The sequence below is a fragment of the Dicentrarchus labrax genome, unplaced genomic scaffold (genome assembly GCF_905237075.1).
Source record: "Dicentrarchus labrax unplaced genomic scaffold, dlabrax2021, whole genome shotgun sequence".
Lineage (NCBI taxonomy): Eukaryota > Metazoa > Chordata > Actinopteri > Moronidae > Dicentrarchus > Dicentrarchus labrax.
In genome coordinates, this window is record NW_026136711.1 from 8,825,906 (window position 1) to 8,845,368 (window position 19,463).

Below are 19,463 nucleotides of genomic sequence, written 5' to 3' on the forward strand. Positions count from 1 at the left end.
AGTACTGCAAAAAGCTGGCAGAACCCAGGGTTTATAACGTGTGTCCTAATCAGTGTAATGCGTTATAAAGTAAGACGTTACTGTAATTGTAATAACCATTACTTTTGGCGGTAACTAGCAATGTAACTAATTACGTATGCAATTTAAATAACGCAGTTAAAATTACTGATATTTAAATGGGCTAACCTGTTACTTTTGTCTCACCTGAAAGTACAACTGCAGAATACGGTAGAAACGCAGCACGTCGGTCCATACAGTGGCCCAAGATGTTTCAGGCAATGTGAGCTTGCTTTCCATTCTTCCATTAACTACGATAGCAAAGCTCAGTTTGTGTTTACATCTGAGTGGGTCTTCTTCTACTAAATCTTCTTGTCTACTAATTAAGACAATTTGTGTACCTTACAGGTAGAAACGCTAGTTGTTGCTGCCCTCTAGTGGTCAGGAGTATTAAAACTTAAAACACTAAAATAAAATATCTGACAGCTGTGTGCATTAATAAAAGAACTGAAGCAGATATTTAAAAGTAACACAAAACTACTTTAACTAATTGCTTTTACATGCAGTAATTAGTAAAGTAATTCAATTACTTTTGATAGAAGTAACTAGTAACTGTAGTTTATTACTATTTCTTAATAACTTGCCCAACACTGGTCCCAATTGCACACTAATGCTCATACATATAGGCCTCCAGTTTCACATCGGGGCGGTACAGTGGTGTGTGCAAAGCTGGCAATAATGAGAACAAAGTGTGTGGCTGATTAAAAATAATTAGCTGTGTGGGTTAAATCTCATATCGGTTATTCAGTTCTATATAAGTTCTTCTCTTAAACATAAGAACTGTAAACTTTCTAAAGAAAAAGTACAGCTCCAGACAGAAACCAGAAGAGAAACACTTGCTCAGTGTTGTGTCTCGTCAAGTGTGTTAATTTTAGTCATGTTCATGTTAAGTGTTTCATGTTTAGTCCTTCCTGTTTTATTTTGTACTCACCTTTTCCCTCACAATTCAGACCCTGACTTCCTCCCTTTGTGTGATTTTCCCGCCTTTGTAATTCTTTGCCCCACCCACTGATTGTTTTCACTTACACCTGGTATAAATAGTCCTTTTCTCCCTTTGTCTTTGTCAGTTCGTCTTGTTCAGTTGGTAAAGAGTATCGTCAAGTGTTCCAGCCCAGTGTTCAGGTTATTTCATGTTTTATTTGAAGTTTTTGTCGATTTGTTATGCACTTTTGATATCCTCCTTGAGAGTCTTTTTGTTTTGCACTTTGTTACCCTCCTTGAGAGTGCCTTTTGTTTGATAAACTAAATCAAATTTTTTTCTACATCTTCGTCTGTCCCAGAGTTGTGCATTTGAGTCCACCAATATTGTGTAAGAGGTCGTGACACTCATCTTTCAAATGTGTCCACTACCCAGTCGTAGTATCTCATTTCATTACGCTACTGATTTAATCAGTCCCAATATGACATGCATAGAAATATGAAGCCATGACACGTGCTTTTTCTGGAACATGAAATTTGTTATTGATTATGCCAAATATGTTTCATGAATGCAGCAACAGATGTATTATATTTTTCAGCCAGCAGGACTGCATGAAAAATAGAAGCAGTCTGTTGGAGGGAAACGCTATTAACCAGTATAGACATCATAAACATCAGTAGGGCTGATCCAGTAAGGCTGTAGTCAACCAATAAAAACCTTGGTCAACTGAAATTCTATCTACTCTTCAACCAATCGACGGGGGAAATCGGTGGGGGAAAAGAAATCTGCACGGTACCTAAATCTACCACAGTGCTCTCTAATCAGAGTTTCACAACATTGCCAAGCAAAATGATTCCTGCACTTTGACCATTTCTTTTTCACAGATAGATCATTACCTTCAGGACATATCTATCAATTTACATACAGCAGCAGCACACACATACAGGACCATGCAGTGAAACAGGCTTCAGAATCAGAATCAGAATTTGGTTTATTGCCAGGTAGGTTTTTACACATACGAGGAATTTGTCTTGGTGCATAAAATATACAAATCACACAAGAACAAAGTACTTCTAAAATATATGTAAATAAAGACAAGAAAGATAAAAAAGATAAAGAGTTTGTGTCAGGTGTGGGAGGAGGTCCATACAACAACATAGCTAAAGCAGCGCAGCTCCAGAAAAAACAGTTACCGGCATCCAACCTACTACTGTTGCTATTAAGTTGGCTTCAAATGAGACTTAACGTTCATACAGTTTCTCTTTACTGTCCCTCAGTGTTACAACATTAGTCCAAAGTCCCCCAGCCTGAGTAGACACTTAGCAACATGCTAACACAGTTCAGCAGGCTAAACAACAACATTAACACTAAAACAACATAAAACATGGGAAAACTTACAGCTTCCAAGTTTGAAGTTGGGTCACAGCCAGTAATGTTATCGATCCACCGTTGAGCTCGAACCTTTATTAGCCCTCGTTACTCTGTAGCAGTCTGTAGTAAAATGCACATGCACATCAAAAATCAACTTTATCCACTCAGCTCTTCTGTCCTCGGAGACTGGGGGCAGATGCAGAGATGTTTTGCTGGTTATCTGACATTGTGTCAGTTAGTTTGGAGCTGAGTAAATGTTCAGTAAGTTAAGCCCTGCGGTCTCCAGGCTGCCAGTTGTGAGGACGGGGGAGTTTTGACTTCCTGACTTATATGACTTATTGTCTATTAAACCATATAATTATTAAAACATAACCACATTTGTTGAGTAAAATATATTTGAGTATTTATTTTCATAATCAATGTTATTTCTAACAATAGCATACATCAACATACCTCAAGTCTGCATATGTTCCTCCTGCTCCTGACAATAACAGATTAAGAAATGCTTTTCTCCTTAAAAATGAACACTCAGCAATTGTCTGACCACAGATTTTGGTCGGACATGACCATATGGACCAACCGACCACAAATTGTCTACCCTAAAATCCAGAACATAAGCTGACTTAGTTATCATTATAAGCTCTGTATCTGAGTATAATTTCTCTACAGGGTCCTAGCACACTTTGAAAATATTCCTAAAGGAACCTTTGGTACAGTATTTCTCTGTTATCAAGAGACATTTTCACAGCAGCCATTTTCATGGCGTTGCCAATAATACTAATTATGGTTCTGTTCAATTAATGTTTGCTTTGCTTCACTAAATGGAACAGAGCCTTAATTAGTATCATTGGTAACAACAGTGTTTACCCTACCCTACTATTTCATGTCCAAATGCCTGCTGTGAAAAAGGTCTTTACTGCATATGGTGATTTTATCCAACTTTAGCTTAGTTTGACTGTATGATAGCATATAGCTTACATTCTGTTGAAGCTACTCAGCACTAAGTTTATGGTATTTTTCTCATCTGATATGATAGACCTTTTCCAAAGCAGCTATTTTGACATGAAATAGTAGGATAAACACAGGTGTTACCAATGATAGTAATTCCATTCCATTCAGGTCAAACAGAGTCAGGGTTCTGCTATTGTGCATGTTGGTTGCACTAAATGGAACTGAATTATTATCATTGGTGTCAACACCTGTCAAACTACTTCATATAACGTTTTCAAGTCAAAATGGCTGCTGTGAAAACTGTCTATATTATACTGTAAGGATTGTCAGTCTGTGTCTTGTCCAGAGTCTCTCCAGAAAAGAGATTTGTCAGCCAGTTGTCCGTCACAGTTACTGTAGTAGTCAAAGCTGAACAGACTAGGTGGAATATTAATAACACTTCCACATGAATATTGCTCCACCCAGCTTCTGTTACCGTGACTACATGCCGTAGTGTGGAGTATAATATAAAGTATTATATAAAGAGTGTGCACTTATTGTCGTAGTGTAAATAATGAATGTGTTGTTGCATTCTGAATGCAAGTCGTGCACCAGATCATATCAATCAAACTGCACATTTGGAACCATGCTGCTGCCAAGATTCAATTAAAAAACTTTGACAACAACAAAGCAAACGTTTGAGGTATTTTCCCCAAGATGTTGAACTGTATGAACAACACTTCAAACAACAGTTCAATACACTTGAATTTTAAGAAGTGTTCCCTTTTGATGTCAATGGAGCAATTGTTGGGCTCCGACTCTCAGATTTATTCTCACATTTTGAGTCCAGCAGTCTACATAAATAATAGTCTTTTCAGCCTCACACCTCTCCAGCCTCGCATGAGTTTGTGTGTTCAGTCCAGCCGTGCATCTGTCAGCGTCTGCTGGAACGCAGATAGATGCTGTATACACACAGACTTATTGGCCGCGTATAGGCTTCATGGTGCTGCCCTCTCCATCTCCCTGACCAATCTTCAATCCGCAGCCCTTTGCTTGCAGTTTCATCCCCAAACTCATCCCCAGCAGCTGGAAAAGAGACAAATAGCCTGACAAAATGATCGATAGGGCCAAATTAAAACAAATATGGTATTTTTAAATGGATAATCAGTCACCGAAATGACTAAATGATGCCATTTTTATTGACATTTTTAGAATCTTTATTTTCCAGGTATTAGATAATGAACTTCAGGTAATGAGCTTTTTTATTCCCCGAAATGAATATAAAGTATTTGGGAAACTTTGTTATTTATGTAACGTAAATGTATGGAGGTTAGAATTTGAAGCAAATTGCTTTATACACAAACACCTGAAAAATGAATAAACAAAAACTTAATAAAAATGCAGATTGTTTCCCTGCAGCTCCTTTTCTCTTCGTTCTGACGGTTAAGGCTGTATCCTCCCTTGTGCCAACACTCTCACCCACTTCCATTCTTATGCTCGATGTGTCATGCCAAAGTGCCAGACGCGGACTCTTGCATTTTTATTCTGCTGCTGTACTCCCTGTCCTTCTCGTGTCTGTCACAGTCTCCTGCCTCGTCACGAACTTCTCATCCGACTCTCTGGCTTTGCACATTTTTAGCACTTCATAAAATAAAGTGCCAGTGAGGTGTTTCTGTCTGCTGGGATTGGTCTTTCACAAGCTGATTATTGTTGAGCAGGTTGTTATTGTTTGACTAATTTTAGCAACATTTTTGAGAAGGTTGTCATATACAGATTTCATACAGCGTCCTTTGGGTCTGGAAAGTATTTGAAAGTGCTTGGATTTGCAGAGCAGGAAAGAGATCCATGAAAGTGCTTGCAGTCACCAATATGCCATTTTTATACATCTGGAGCGCAGTACCAAGCTTGATAAACTCACTTCCTGTCTCTCTCAATGGTTTTTTTTAATGTATAAGTTAAATAGTTGGCATAACCATGAAGTAACAAGTATGGTTGGAAGGCACATTTTCCTATGAGTAAACATCAGATCCAAATATGTTGATTTGTTTTGTACCAACTATTGATGACAAAAAAATGGTACAGTAAGGTCAGACACTAACATTCGGTAGCGATAGCTGAACCAAGTGTGAACCTATCATGACGTCACCCACTTGTTTGTGGAGTACCATTTTGAAGCCCTGAGTTTGGCGTTGCAGTCGTCGCCATGACAGTTTGTCGGAGCTCAGTCTCATTGGCTGCGCAGTTTCTACGCATCCATAGCAGATAAACAGCACACTAAAGATGTAGGAAACTGTTTAATGAGCTCATAATTCAAGTGATTAGACCGCATGGTTTCGGTTTTATTGCAGCCCATGCAGGTGCATCTGCAGGTTTAAGACACTTCCTGGTTGGCTTGTCCAAATTCTCCAGAATCTACAGATTTGTAATTGTACATACACTGAAAATGATTTTTTAAAGCACGATAACCTCAATAACTCCATTCCAGGAATGTAAAGATATATTGCAAAACAGTTAAATTGCGGTACAGATATATGAAGATTAAAAACGGTGAAATGAAAAAAACAGCAGAGGGCGCTATCTATTTCAGACTTTGCTTGTTTGACGTCCTAAGTCACTAACGGCAGTAGCTGCATCTGGGCGCAAAGTAATCAGTTTCATTTTTACAAAGAAAAGGAAATATGCATATATTTTTCATTCATAATTTGTCTTTAATCTCATTTTGTTAAAAAATCGTGAGAAAATCCTGTTGTGGACCCAATATTGTGAATTGTATCGAAGTGTGAGTTGAGTGCATCATTACATCCCTACTTGATTCTGTGAAAAGAGATAGCGATTTTTTGGGATCTTTTAATGAGGTTAAAATTGTGTTTTTCTGCACGTATGACACGTTTTCCAACATAAAGAACTTTTAAAACTATATTTTGACAAAATTATCTGACTATTACTATAATGCAAATAAGTGCATATTTAATGGGTCATAGCCTACTTTGCATAATTTAATGATAAGAAAGTACAAAGTAATTTGCAAGAAAGTCTTGTATTTTGGTCTCTATCTATCTAAAGTTTCATCCTGTTCCCGGGTGGTGCCTGGCCTTTAATTTCATCTACCATCTAATTACAGTACATCATTCAAGTCTTTGTATTGTACTGCTGGGTTAGACAGGTATATCTGATCTATGTGAATTATTGGCCATTAATTTTGAAATAATTTGTCCTTGAAAGTGTTTGAAAAGTCCTTGAAATGTATCATTACAAAAACTGTGAACTGAGACTGAACTCATATTCTCAGATGGAAACTCTGTGTGTGTGTGTGTGTGTAGATGGCCGGGCTCTTGCTGTGGGGGGAATGGGTGCTGACCTGCTGCCTCGTAGCATCCTGCAGCAGTATGACCTTCGAAAGGACGTGTGGGCGCTACTTCCTCCCATGCCGACCCCACGCTACGATGCCAACACACATCTGTTGACCAACAAGCTCTACGTGGCAGGTACAAGCACACCAGTGTGGGTGTGTTTATACAACAGTTTCACTTTGTGTGTTAAACAACAAAAATTATTCCTCGCAATTTTAATACCACATATAACCATCTACAGAGTTACAGGATATATGTTAGTATTCTTTTTATGCAATCTTTCAGGTGGTCGTCAGTGTAAGCGACCAGTGAAGGCCTTCGAGGTGTACGACGCAGAGACACGTTCTTGGACTACACTGCCCATGATGCCTTGTAAACGTTCGTATGGGGGCGTGATATGGGACACAAGTGGGCGGTTGTGTCTGCTCGGAGGACTGCGGCAGGGAGGAGGACACCAGAGCTCCAAGTTCACCAAGAATGTCAACATTTTTGACACCAACCAAGGTACGGAAACACATTTTCTTCATCTAGCACATGGAGTTAAAGCACAGACAAAGTTTCGACCCTGCCACTCCTCCCCTGTTGAGCCTTAATTCTTGAATTAGAACACATACACATGCGCACACAGCACAGAATGTGTCAAAGGGTCGTTCAAACCCTCTGAAATCTCCACGGATGCCAAATATGTCAGGATTAATTGCACAGAAATGTTTATAAAGCGATCCAGTTGGAACTGCACATACAGAAAGTGCCATCTTGACTTTGAATTATTTTTATAAGCAGGATGTGACTTCAGTGAAAAGTTGGAATGAGGACAACATTTAAAGCTGCTTTTTATGCAGCTCTGTATCCAAAAACTATAGATGATTGGTTTTGTTGGCTTATTGGAAAGGTATAGCTTGTGTTGTCTTGATGGTTTTACAGGAATGGTTCTACATTTTTAACTTTACTATCAGGTTTATTAGTACAAAACATAGTCTTGGTTAGCTTAGCTTAGTTTAGCATATAGAGTAGAGACAGGGAGAGAGCTGGTCAAAGTTCAAAAATATGCCTTGCAGCACTTTTTAAGTCATCTTATTTGCATGTTTCTTGCTTGTTAAAGTTCTACACAAGCAAAAAAAATTAAAAATTACAATTTGTATTGATGAACAACTAATTAATTGGCACAGTGCCGGTTTCCACATATAATCAGAACAGTACGTTACAGGGCAACTTGATTTTACACATTATAGTCTGTTTAAATGTCCTCAAGTGATGTCACTCAAGTCAGTGGCGGTTGGGGCTGAAGACACTGCTGACCTCCTCATCTATGATATAGGCTAGAGGCTTAAGGCTCCATTAGCAGCATTAAACACCCAAATCTCTGATCAAAGTGTTGTTGGTCCAGTTGCATTGTGGGTACTGTAGGAGCCAGGTTTTGATAAGGAAGAAGAATGTGTACCTAAATTGTTGGAGTGTTTGCAGTCAGATTTACAGATAGTTGGCAAGGCAAGCTGCTTCCAGTTTTTATGCTAAGCTAGGCTAAAATACCTCCTGACTTCAGCTCCATACTTAACGCTCAGGCACAAGATATATATCAATCTTCTCATCTCATACTCATAAATAATAATATGCATATTTCCCTAAACTATTCCTTTAACATTTTTTAATAAAAAATAATCAAATATAAAATACCTGTCTGTCATGTCTGCAATTCAAAAATAAAAGTAATTGTGTTAGAGTTGGTTAGCTGAGATTTTCATCTCATGGGTTACATTTTATTTTTTGCAAATGTCTTCTATCTTCTTTTCCTCTGACAGTATCCATCTTCATTTTGACTTAACTGTCATACAAAGCATCCATTAACATCCACCTCACCATGAATAGAAATGGTCCTCCACTCAAACAGGCTCATTCCTCTCTTAATTCTGTGCACACACCGTGTCCCACAACACACTGAAATGACTTATCCCTCCATCCAGCAAAGACACCCCAGAGTAGCAGGTGAACAAATTGAGGAGGGACCGGAAGGAGAAATGGGAGAGCAAAAATCGATAAGTCATTTCAGACAGCTGGATATACGGTCACACGTCGGGATTGGTGGAATGAAAGCCAAATAAAGCAGAGCATGGGAGTGATAATGCTAATGTATGATAATGGAGAGAAAGTTTGCCTTGTGTGTGAGAGATGGAGGAAGAAAAAAGGAAAGAAAACGCCTTCCAACACACACAAACCCAAACGTTCACGTGCATACACTGATGTATATCCACACACTCATGCACACACATACTGGGAAGGCAGCCGTACCCCGTTCCTCCAATCTAATTTTGGTGGAGATGAGATGGGAGATGAGCTGCAGAGGGAGGGCTGGGAATGAGGAGCGCTTTAAATTACAAGATCCAGAAACAGATTGCTTTATTATCCATCTGCAGCAATATCGCTCCACACACACACGGTCATGCAATCTGCTGTCACACAGTGATATTCTATTACTGCTCCATTCCATATCGCCAGTATTAAGACACACGCCTGTTAGGTGTTGCTTCGGCATTGTAGGCAAGCTGCAACAAGTACAACCGAAAACACAAAGAGCGAAGAAAATGAAAACCCTAAAGAGTCAGTTACTAAAAAATATGTTCACAGCTTCCTCTTGTGGTATCCAGCCATGCAGATAGTTTTGGATTAATTTGCCCAGAAATTGAGGCCACTGAAATTTACAATACAATGAAGGTTTCAGTGCGGTGAGCAACACAAACAAAATTCCATTCACCTCCATCATATTGTGGCAGAGGCAGAAATCTCAGACGGATATCTCAAAAGTGGGACAAATAAAACCAGAACTATCTATAAGGTTGGAACCTGCCGGTTTCCACCACAGCAACTTTTCCAGAAGCCCTGAAACTATTTTAAGAACACAGAACCCTTGCATGCATCACGATTGAAAGAATCAGGATCTGAATTCAGTTCCTCCACTGCAGTCGTTTTCTACCTTTTTAATTTTAAAGACCCCCAAACTGATACACATCAGGCTGTGTATTTGATAGGATGTAGTCTCAGGGTTCCCTGTCTGATATAATTTAGTTATTCCAAGTGTGTGAAAGAGAATAATCATTCTTATACATACTTGCATTGGGCTAACTTCTTGTCAGTGAAATAATAGTGAAATAAAATGTTGACCATTTTCCTTAGAACCCCAGGACCTCTGGGAGTCCCCGGATCCCAGGTTGAGAACAGAGAGCAGTAAGCAAGCACTGGGTGCCACTACTATCAATTTTAGGATGAAGGACAGACATTCCTTATAATGTTTGTTGACATGAAAAAATGGTTCCAATTCCTGACAGGTCTAAAAGTAAGATAACCAGAGAGAGAGCTAGAGATTGCAGCCTCGTTTGAGAGAACAAGAGAGTTAAAAAGAGAGCAAAACTTAATTTGCTATTTGATTCAGTTTGGTTACATTCTAACTTAGTACTAAGTAGGACGTTTCCTAAGAATATATTGATGAAAATGCCTAATAATGGTATTATAACAAAATAATTAGCAATGCTAGATAAGTCAGTAGATTATTAATGTACTAAGTTATCCTATATTCACTTTTAGCTCTTTAATGGAGACCTGATAACTCTAGCGTCTTTTTCGGAGTATATTAACTTTAAATGCACAGTAATACCTGCAGTCTTCCTCTCAGGCTGCATACATCCCGAACAGCTTCCGCCAATAAGATAGGGCACCCTCTACATAGCCCGAGAGAAAAAAATTGGGGCAAAAACATGCACAAATTACTCACTTCTCATAAATGTTAATTGCTGGGCACATGGTAATAACTGAAGGCAACTCAGATGTGTGTGTATTTTTATCAACTCCTGTATCCTCTCACTGGAATGTAGAAATTACCCCCTTGTCTACTAAGGCAGAAATAGTATCCATGTGTGAAAATTGTATCTCAGGGCATTTGTTTTTTAATCTGTTGTTCGACTAATTAGCCTCTTCTTCGTGGTTTTTCAGATGCTATGAGAATTCAAACAGAAGTGTACAAAAATTCATCTTAATTTCTGATTTGTGGCTCCTTAGAAGGGACGGGCATTTATGAGATTTTACTTTCTTTGCTTCTTTGTCGATTCCTGATCAATTTTGTTGATCAGGTTTTCAGAGTCAACACTATGGTTTTATTAGTTTCTTTGTGAAATGAGGCCACGCTTTGGACCATTTCCTGCTTGCTGGCATTGATAAAATTAATTGATGGTGGCATACGATCCGATGGATCGGACAACAAGTTCTCAACTGGAATCAGTTCTCGATTCCCACTCCTACTCCTCAGTGCCTAGAACTATTTGGTCAAAAATATTTTTGTTATTTGGGTGAACCAAACCCTTTACCGATATAACTTAGAACTATGCATTCTCCAGGTTTTGCTCCATCCAACAAAGAAGCCTCTGTGAAGCATGTAGAACAACAATAACAAAAACATTAATGACACAGCCCCCCTGGGGCTAACTAGTAACAAATGTAAATGTGTTGTCTATATTTGATTTATGTTCTGCTTGAGATTGTAAAAACTACAAAGAAGGTGAAATGACAATTAGAGCAAATGCGGTCTTGTTTTAGCCGTCAATGTGGGCAATATGTAATTATTATAAAATGTCACAACATAATGGCGAGATTGTGTCCAAAAGGATCATCTGTGTGGTCAGCAGTGTCTGACAGACAGATAGAATCCATCAAAAGACCGAGAACCAATCACCATGCTTTTCTAGTTTTAATCACGATGGACAATTACAGAGGGGAGCTGTGGACGAAATTACTCCCACACAGACTACAAAGCCCAGTCTTCAGAGAATCGCCTCATCACTCTCATTCTATTGTCACTCTCTGTCTATATTCTCCCTCTCTGAATTTTCTCTGTCTCTCTATCTCTTTATCCTCCTCTGCCGTCTCCCTCCAGAGTAGAATAATGCATGCTGGTGTTTTCCTTGCATCCTCCAAAGAAAATCTTGGCATGAAGACTCGCGTTATCCCTCCAAAGCAAACAGGAATAAAGTCTGCAGTCGAAACTCAGTCTCAGAGGATTGGACCATAAGGCTGTAGTGTGATGTGTTGATGCAACTGTAATTTAAAGAGGAAAATCCAGCCTCTAACACCATAAACACTGTTTAAAAAAGCATTGTTGTAACGTGCATTCTGCAATCACTTTACTGATGTTGTATTTTATTTTCCATTTGTTGATAAATAAAAAAAATAGATGATATCACAATATCCAGTACAAAGTAAAATATAAGAAAGAATATAATGGTGGTTTCTGACCAAAGTGTAGGATAGTTTTTAAATTCACCATTTTGTATCAAAACACTCATGAACAGTAGCCTCAACTGAACAAAATGCAGTGCAACCACAGGATGTGTTCTTGTCAAGGGGTTCAGTTTGATCTTTTTAAAGGTGCAGTGTGTAGGATTTAGTGGCATCAAGCGGTGTACTTGCAGATTGCAACGCCCTCACTACACCCTCCCCTTCCAAGCTTGAAGGAGAAACTACGATGAAAGGAACGTAAAAAATAAGTAAAAGATCATTCAAATAAAGTAAACCAACATATACAGTTTTGTTTATACATATGCATACACATATACACCCAGGCAATGATTCTGCAGTGCATCTTTTGAATTTACATCTGGGGGAATGTAAACAGCGGCAACAAGATAGTGATGATAACATGGTTTCATCTCCACATAAAAAGAAGCACCTAGCATCATCGATGTAAACAGAGTCCTAATCTCATCCTGAGCTCTGTCGGCTCGCAACACGGCCCCCCCATCAAATGCTTGATCCGGGGAGTTGATGGAGCAGCTCTCTGTAAAGATGTGGGCACAACAGTCTCTGGTTTCCCATTGATTGGCCAGCCTGATTCCAATTCATCCAAACCGGACATTAGCCAGGAGCAGCCTTAAGTCCAAGCTGGACCAGCATGGCTCTGTTGTGGAAATTTCTCTGCTGCTGGTGAAGAATGAAATAGAGAACTTCTGCCGGCCGACAAGTTTATTTTCTTTGCAAAGAAAAGGTCAATCAACACACGAGCGGTCAAAGATGAAGAAGGACCCCGAACATGGGGATATCTAAACATTTATACCTGAGGACCACCTCTTTCACACCCCTTTGTCTGCTGTAGGGGTCTGGCCTTCCAGGAAGTGCTTTCCCACCCCTCTGCCCACTGCAGACATCAGGGCCGACCCCCTGCTGGTGTGTTTTACATATGAGGTGTCCTACAGGATCTTGCATTCAGGTGCAAAGCCAAGTCCAGACATCACAATCTACAAAACACAAAAGGACCTGGCATCTTGTGTTAGGAAGGGGGAGGTTGGGCATCTGCAGTGGCTGAAACAAAGAAACTGAATCTACCATTACAATTCCCCCTTTTGATTATTCATTAATCACTAACAGTAAAAAAAACAAAACAAAAGTATAAGAATAAAATAAAAACAAAGTATATAGTCCCAACTTAATTATCCGACACATCAATTCACATGGATTTTTAAAATGTATCATCATGGCAGTTGTTTAGAAGAGGAAGGAACAAAAGAAAGAAAAGAACAAAAGCAAAAACATTATTAACATTATTTACAAAATGTCATCATCAGAGTCATAATCTGAGCTGGGGTAATGATGGGGATCAGAAATGTGAAATGAGGCTGGATTTTGATTGTCATTGTTAAATAGGTGAAGGTTGCATTTTGTCCTTCTTTCAGAGTGATGGTCTTGGCAGGTTTGTAGGTGTAGGCCTCTGTCAGCATCATCCAACATAATAGGATCAGGATCAGGTGGTGCATGATGTAATCTATTGGGAAGGTTTGCGTTGTTAATCCTGACGTCTAGTTGGTGGTTGTTGAATTTATGGAGTTATTCCTCGTGTCGTCCTCTCCGTGCGCTCGTTCGTCCTCGTGTTGTCCGTCTCCACGTCGACCGTCCTCGCGCCGTTCAGGTTGACAGCTGAATTCCTCTGTTGGTTCAGGGACTTTCCTGCAGTGGTTGGCGTGTACCCACGTTGCTCTCTCAGCTATCTTCACAGCAGTATGTGTTGTCAGGAGCACCTGGAATGGACCTCGCCAACGTTTGGAGTGCCAGTGCTTCCTTCTGAAGTCCTTTATCACCACCCAGTTGCCAGGCTGGAAGTCATGAAGTAATGTGGAAGCTGGTAGTGGAAGGGCTGATTTCACCTGCTGAGAGATTTGAGAGAGAGTGGAAGATAAGTTTTTGCAGTATTGTAACATGTCATCGTCACATAGGCCAGTGGAGGGGAGTGGCCTGGTTACAGGCTCCACTCCTAGAGATGGAGGTCTGCCAAAAAGAATTTCAAAGGGGCTCATGTTAACTCTGGATCTTTTTCTCATTCTTATGTGCATTAGAACAATCAGCAGGGCCTTTGTCCATGGCAGCCCTGTTTCCTCACAGCACTTTGCTAGTTTTGATTTCAGAGTGCCATTTTCTCGTTCGACCGCACCTCCACTGGCAGGGTGATATGCACAATGTCGTCTGAGGTCAATGGCAAGAAAATCACTGATTTGGGTTATTGCAGAATTGAAAAAGTGTGCGCCATTATCACTGCTCAGTTTAGTTGGTATTCCCCATCTGGGAATAATTTCTGTTAACAGAGCTTTTGCTACCACTTGGCTACTTTGGTGTCTTGCTGGGAATGCTTCAACCCATTTTGACCACATGTCAACCATCACCAAGCAGTACTTCTTCCCTTCTGCTGGCGAAAGTTCTATGAAATCCATCATCAAATGTTCGAATGGTCTATCTGGTGGTGGGTGTGCGGCGTGTGTGATTGTTTTGGTTTTACCTGCGTTATGTGTTGCACAAACCATACACGATTGACAAAACTTCTGCGCATGAACTGAAAAACCTTTGGTGAACCAGTGTTGAGTTAAGGCATCCAACATCCCCCCTTTTGACACATGGTCCAATCCATGTGTCAATTTTGCAAAGTGAGGAAAGAAATGTTTGGGCAGGCAGGGTTTGTTATCGGGTCCCCGCCACACTGCTTCTTCCTGTGTGGCACCGCAGCGTCTCCACAGCGTCTTTTCTTGTGGTGTGGCAAAGGACTGCATCGCTGTAAGAGAACTTGGAATAGAGACCGGAGTTGAGACAAACAAAGGATCAAGGATGGTGGGTTGGAGTGCAGCTCTTTTTGCAGCAGTATCAGCTCTTGCGTTCCCTAGAGAGACAGAATCTGAGTTGTTAGTATGGGCAAGGCATTTACAAACAGCAATTGAGGTTGGGAGCAAAATGGCATCTAGAAGAGCTGCAACCTTGTCATGATGAAGAATGGGTTTTCCGTCAGATTTTAAGAATTGTCTGTGTTTCCACAGAGTACCAAAATCATGTACAACACCAAAAGCATATCTAGAGTCGGTGTAGATAGTTACAGTCTTGTTGCTTGCCAGCTTGCATGCCTCTGTCAATGCTGTAAGTTCTGCTGCTTGTGCAGAATAGTGAGAGGGGAGTGAACCTGAGGCAAGAGTTTCATGATTAGTTACAACAGCAAATCCAACTCTGTTGCGACCAGTTTGTGGGTCGCGGGAAGCGGATCCATCTACAAAAACAACCAAATCAGGGTTAGTTAATGGAGTTTCTTGTAGATCCGGTCTTGGGGAGCAGACCTGTTGGAGGACAGCAACACAGTTATGTTCTTGTCCATCGTCAGGTGTGGGAAAGAGAGTGGCAGGGTTTAAAACATTGCATCTTTTTACAGTGATGTTAGGCATTTCTAAAAGCACAGTGTTGTATCTTAGCCATCGCGCTGTGGAGAGATGAGAAGTTTTTTGTTCAAGTAAAATCATGGACACAGCATGTGGAACCAGGAGAGTTACATCAGAATAGCTAACAATGTCTCTGGAGGCCATGATTGCCTTTTCAGCAGCGGCCACAGCCCTGAGACATCTTGGGAGGCCTGCAGCCACGGGATCTAGTCTTGAGGAAAAATAAGCTACAGGGCGTAGTTTATTTCCGTGATCCTGCAACAACACAGAAATCATGTATCCATTTTTCTCATCTACCGTTTGGGTGAAAGGTTTGGTAGGATCAGGTAGACCCAAAGTTGGGGTAGTCTGTAAGGCAAGTTTTAGTTCAGTGAAAGACTGTTCTGCTTCAAGAGTCCATGTGATCTTATCTCGTGATTGTAGACCTTTGCCATGAATGAGGGAGGAGAGTGGAGCTTCAAGAATGGCATAGTTTGAAATGAATTGTCTACAATAAGAGCACATACCAAGAAATGACATCATCTGTTTTTTTGTGATGGGTTGTGGAAGATTCTGAATTGCATCCACTCTTTTTGGAGAAAGAGTCTTTCCTTCAGAAGTGATGATGTGACCTAAGAAAACAACTTTTTCCTGGACAAATTGAAGTTTGGACAAGCTGGCTTTGTGACCACTATTAGCCAGATGTTTCAAGAGTTTTACTGTGTCGGCTTCACATTGCTCTTTGGTTGGACTGCAGATCATGAGGTCATCAACGTACTGTAACAAAGCAGAGCCTGGGGAGAGAACAAGGGATTCAAGGCTTTGTCTGAGAGCTTCATTGTAAATAGTGGGACTTTCACAGTAACCTTGGCATAGGCGAGTGAATGTGTAGCCTCGCCCATTGAAGTTGAAAGCAAACCAGAATTGACTTTTTGGATGAACTGGAACGCTGAAGAAAGCATTAGAAAGATCCACCACTGAAAAGAATTTTGCATTAGATGGAACCTGAGACAAGATGGTATAAGGATTTGGAGCATTTGGTGCTCTGGGTTGGACTGCTGCGTTTACTGCTTGCAGATCCTGAACAAAACGCCATTCCGTTGGTTGATCCTTATCTCTGATTTTTTTGACAGGAAACAAAGGTGTGCGCACTGGAGAATCATCACAGGGAATAATTACTCCTGCTGCTTTCAGAGACTCAAAGACTGGTGTTATACCATCGATGGCTTCTTGTTTAAGTGGATATTGAGTCTTGCAAGGTCTAAAGTCTGATTTTGGAGTAATGACAACAGGTTCACAGTCTTTGATGAGGCCAACATCATACTTACTAACAGCCCACAGTGTCTTAGGGACCTCCTGTAGGGCTGTAATAGCTGCTGCTTGTTCTTCGGACAAAAAGGAAAAAGATTTAAAAGTGCTTTTAGGTACCAGCTGGATTGTTCTTTGAGTGTGCACAAAACATGGTAAACTCTTAGAGTAACACTGCAGTGTTGGTGAAAAAAAATAGATCGATCAGATGTTTCTTGCCAATCGGCTGCGCACTGACATGATTTTATAAAAGGTCCCAAATCTTCCCAATTATCTGATGTGTGTTTTGCAAGTGTGATGTGTGGGACTGAATGGTCTATGGTGTACACATCACATTGAGCTGGTGTAAGAGAGACTGATATAGCGCATTTATGTTGTGTCCAATAAATGTGTGACAGTGTGAGTTTATCGAATCTCTCTCTCAACCAACCTTCCTCATATGGCTCATCAGGTCCTGGTGACACATGAGAGGTACAATGCAGATCCTCTGGTGTCATGAAATCTATTGTAGCTGTTAAAACTGTTTTTCTAGCTAAAGTAACAAGCTCAGAGGCAGTTGATGGTTGCAATTTCCATAGATATGCATATTGTAGTTCTGGGATGTGGTGAACAAAAGAGTGTGAAAAATGTGGCTCCAGATCGGATAGTCTGTGAACTTTGACACCTTCTGGGGTTGAGATCAGACAAAGGCCTAATTTGCACATCAAGTCCCTGCCCATCAGGTTAATGGGACAGACTTTTGAGAGCAAGAATGCATGTTTGAAGCTTATATCTGGCCCATCCGCACATTTGAGTGGGACAGTAATGTTCTCTCTAATTGTTTGACCTGATGAACCAACAGAGTACACATAATCTCCACTCATTTTTGGTTTTGTAGTGAGTTCTAAAGCTTTTATCACAGAATGTGTGGCTCCTGAGTCAACCAAGAATGCAACATTTTGTTCTGCAATGGTCAATGTATGTTGTGGAAACCTCTTGAAATGATCAGATGTGTACTGAACATATGTTAGAGCAATTGTATATCTGTTGTCTGAATTCTCTATAGATTGTGTATTAATCTGCTCAGTATGTGTGTGTGAGTGTGGTGCAGTACCTTCTGTCGATCTCACAAGTTGGTTTGGCTTGTCAGCAGGAGTCCATCCCTCTCCGACAACCCTGTCCCATTTTCAGTCCGACTTGTCCACCGGGGTCGATGAGGTATTTTTGGGACACTCGCGTTTCCAATGTCCATGTTGACCACAAAGGAAACAAACATTCTTTGGAATTTTATCTTTCCAGTGCCTGTGTTGGTTATCTTTTCCTCTATGTGTATGATCTGGTTGTCCATGTTCTCGGATTGTGTTATACATGGTTATTGCTGCCATGTGAAGCTCTTTTTGTGTTGTCTCTTTTTTTTTTTTTTTTTTTTTTTTTGAGAATATTTGGTCATGGGCATTTATGGCATGTTTGCAAAGTTTGGACAGGCGTGCATCATTACATCCAATGCAGGAACTTTTAACAGCTGAGGCAATGTCTGGTTTTAGTCCGCGTAACAAACAGTTACAAAGATGAATTTTCCACACATCTGGAATATTGTTTAATCCATCAGGTATGTGGGTGTTGAATACCTCTGATGTTGTTGGGTTGGGCAGATGTTGTGAGGCTGCTGTGATGTCAGCAGAAGTCCATGGGCGGAAAATCAACGTTGCACCTTCTGGTCCAGATATTTCAACCATGGGCATGTTGAAGGTTGCATCTTGATTTGGATGACACAGTCTATGTGCTATTGGAGAAGGGGGGTTGGTTGTAGGGTTCTGTGGTGGAACGGACACATCAGGGGCACAGTGAGCTGCTCCTGAACTTGTTTTTTGTTGTGGCATGGCGGAGTCTGCTTCCCTTCTTTTGCTGGGTGTCACTGTGTTGTATGGTGGTGGAGCTGAAGGATGAATAGGTGGGTTGCCGTCAAGGTCTGGATCCAGCTTCAAAACCGCCAACTGTGGAAACAAAGAAGAAGTCTGCAAGTCTGGTGTTCTTTGTGTGTGAAATTTGCTTTTCATTGGTTTCAACTTTTTCACATGGAAAAGGGAGTTGTTTCAGCATTCTTTTCCTATCTCGTGTCTCTGCTTCCCCTTTCCACATCTGAAAACATTCTTTTTGACCTTCCATATTTTCTAATTTTCTTACAGAAACCTTATTTTTCCTTCTCATTTTTTGTTCTTTTCCCTTCAGTTTTTCTTCTAATATCGATATGTTTTTAAAATAAAATAAAAAATAAAAAAACAAAACTGAGGGATCCCCCTATTGGGAATCCAAACTCAGCTGTCCAGACATTTAAATATTTTAAACTTTTATCCCCATATTTCGTTCTCATAACATCCACAATCGCCCCCTCCGGAGGTCCAACCGCCAGAGCTTTTACTCCCCATTCCAAATGGAGGTCGTGCACAACTATTACAATACAGACGTCTCTGTAAAGGGTCACTTCGTTTAAGGAACAAGTGATAAAGACCTGGTCACTTCGTTTAAGGAACAAGTAACAAAGACCTGGTTACTTCGTTTAAGGAACAAGCAACAAAGACCTGTTTAAGGCAACAAAGACCTGATCACTTTGTCTGTGCTACAAGTGAAAAAAAGCAAATCACTTCGTTTATGGTTACAAGTGATTTAAAAACCTGATTGCTTCGTTTAAGGAACAAGCAACAAAGACCTGGCTACTTCGTTTAAGGCTACAAGCAACAAAAAGCAGATCGATTGTGGATATGTGAGAAACGGAAATATTTAGCCAATTTTAAACCCAAAATTTAAAGAAAAGAAATTTAAATGTCAATATTTCAGTGCTCACCAGAT

At 40.3% G+C, this 19,463-nt stretch overlaps 1 protein-coding gene across 5 annotated transcripts in view; it reads left to right on the forward strand.

Moving 5' to 3' along the window:
• The window catches only part of klhdc8a (kelch domain containing 8A), a 48,702-nt gene that overhangs the window by 20,228 nt on the left and 9,011 nt on the right, over positions 1–19,463 (forward strand). For 4 of the 5 annotated variants that reach the window (XM_051415511.1, XM_051415510.1, XM_051415513.1 and 1 more), the window contains 3 exons: positions 212–280; positions 6,598–6,762; positions 6,913–7,131. In XM_051415511.1, coding sequence (XP_051271471.1) covers positions 212–280; positions 6,598–6,762; positions 6,913–7,131 — 453 coding nt within the window. The remainder of the gene's footprint in view (positions 1–211; positions 281–6,597; positions 6,763–6,912; positions 7,132–19,463) is intronic. The other variant, XM_051415514.1, reaches the window with a different exon arrangement.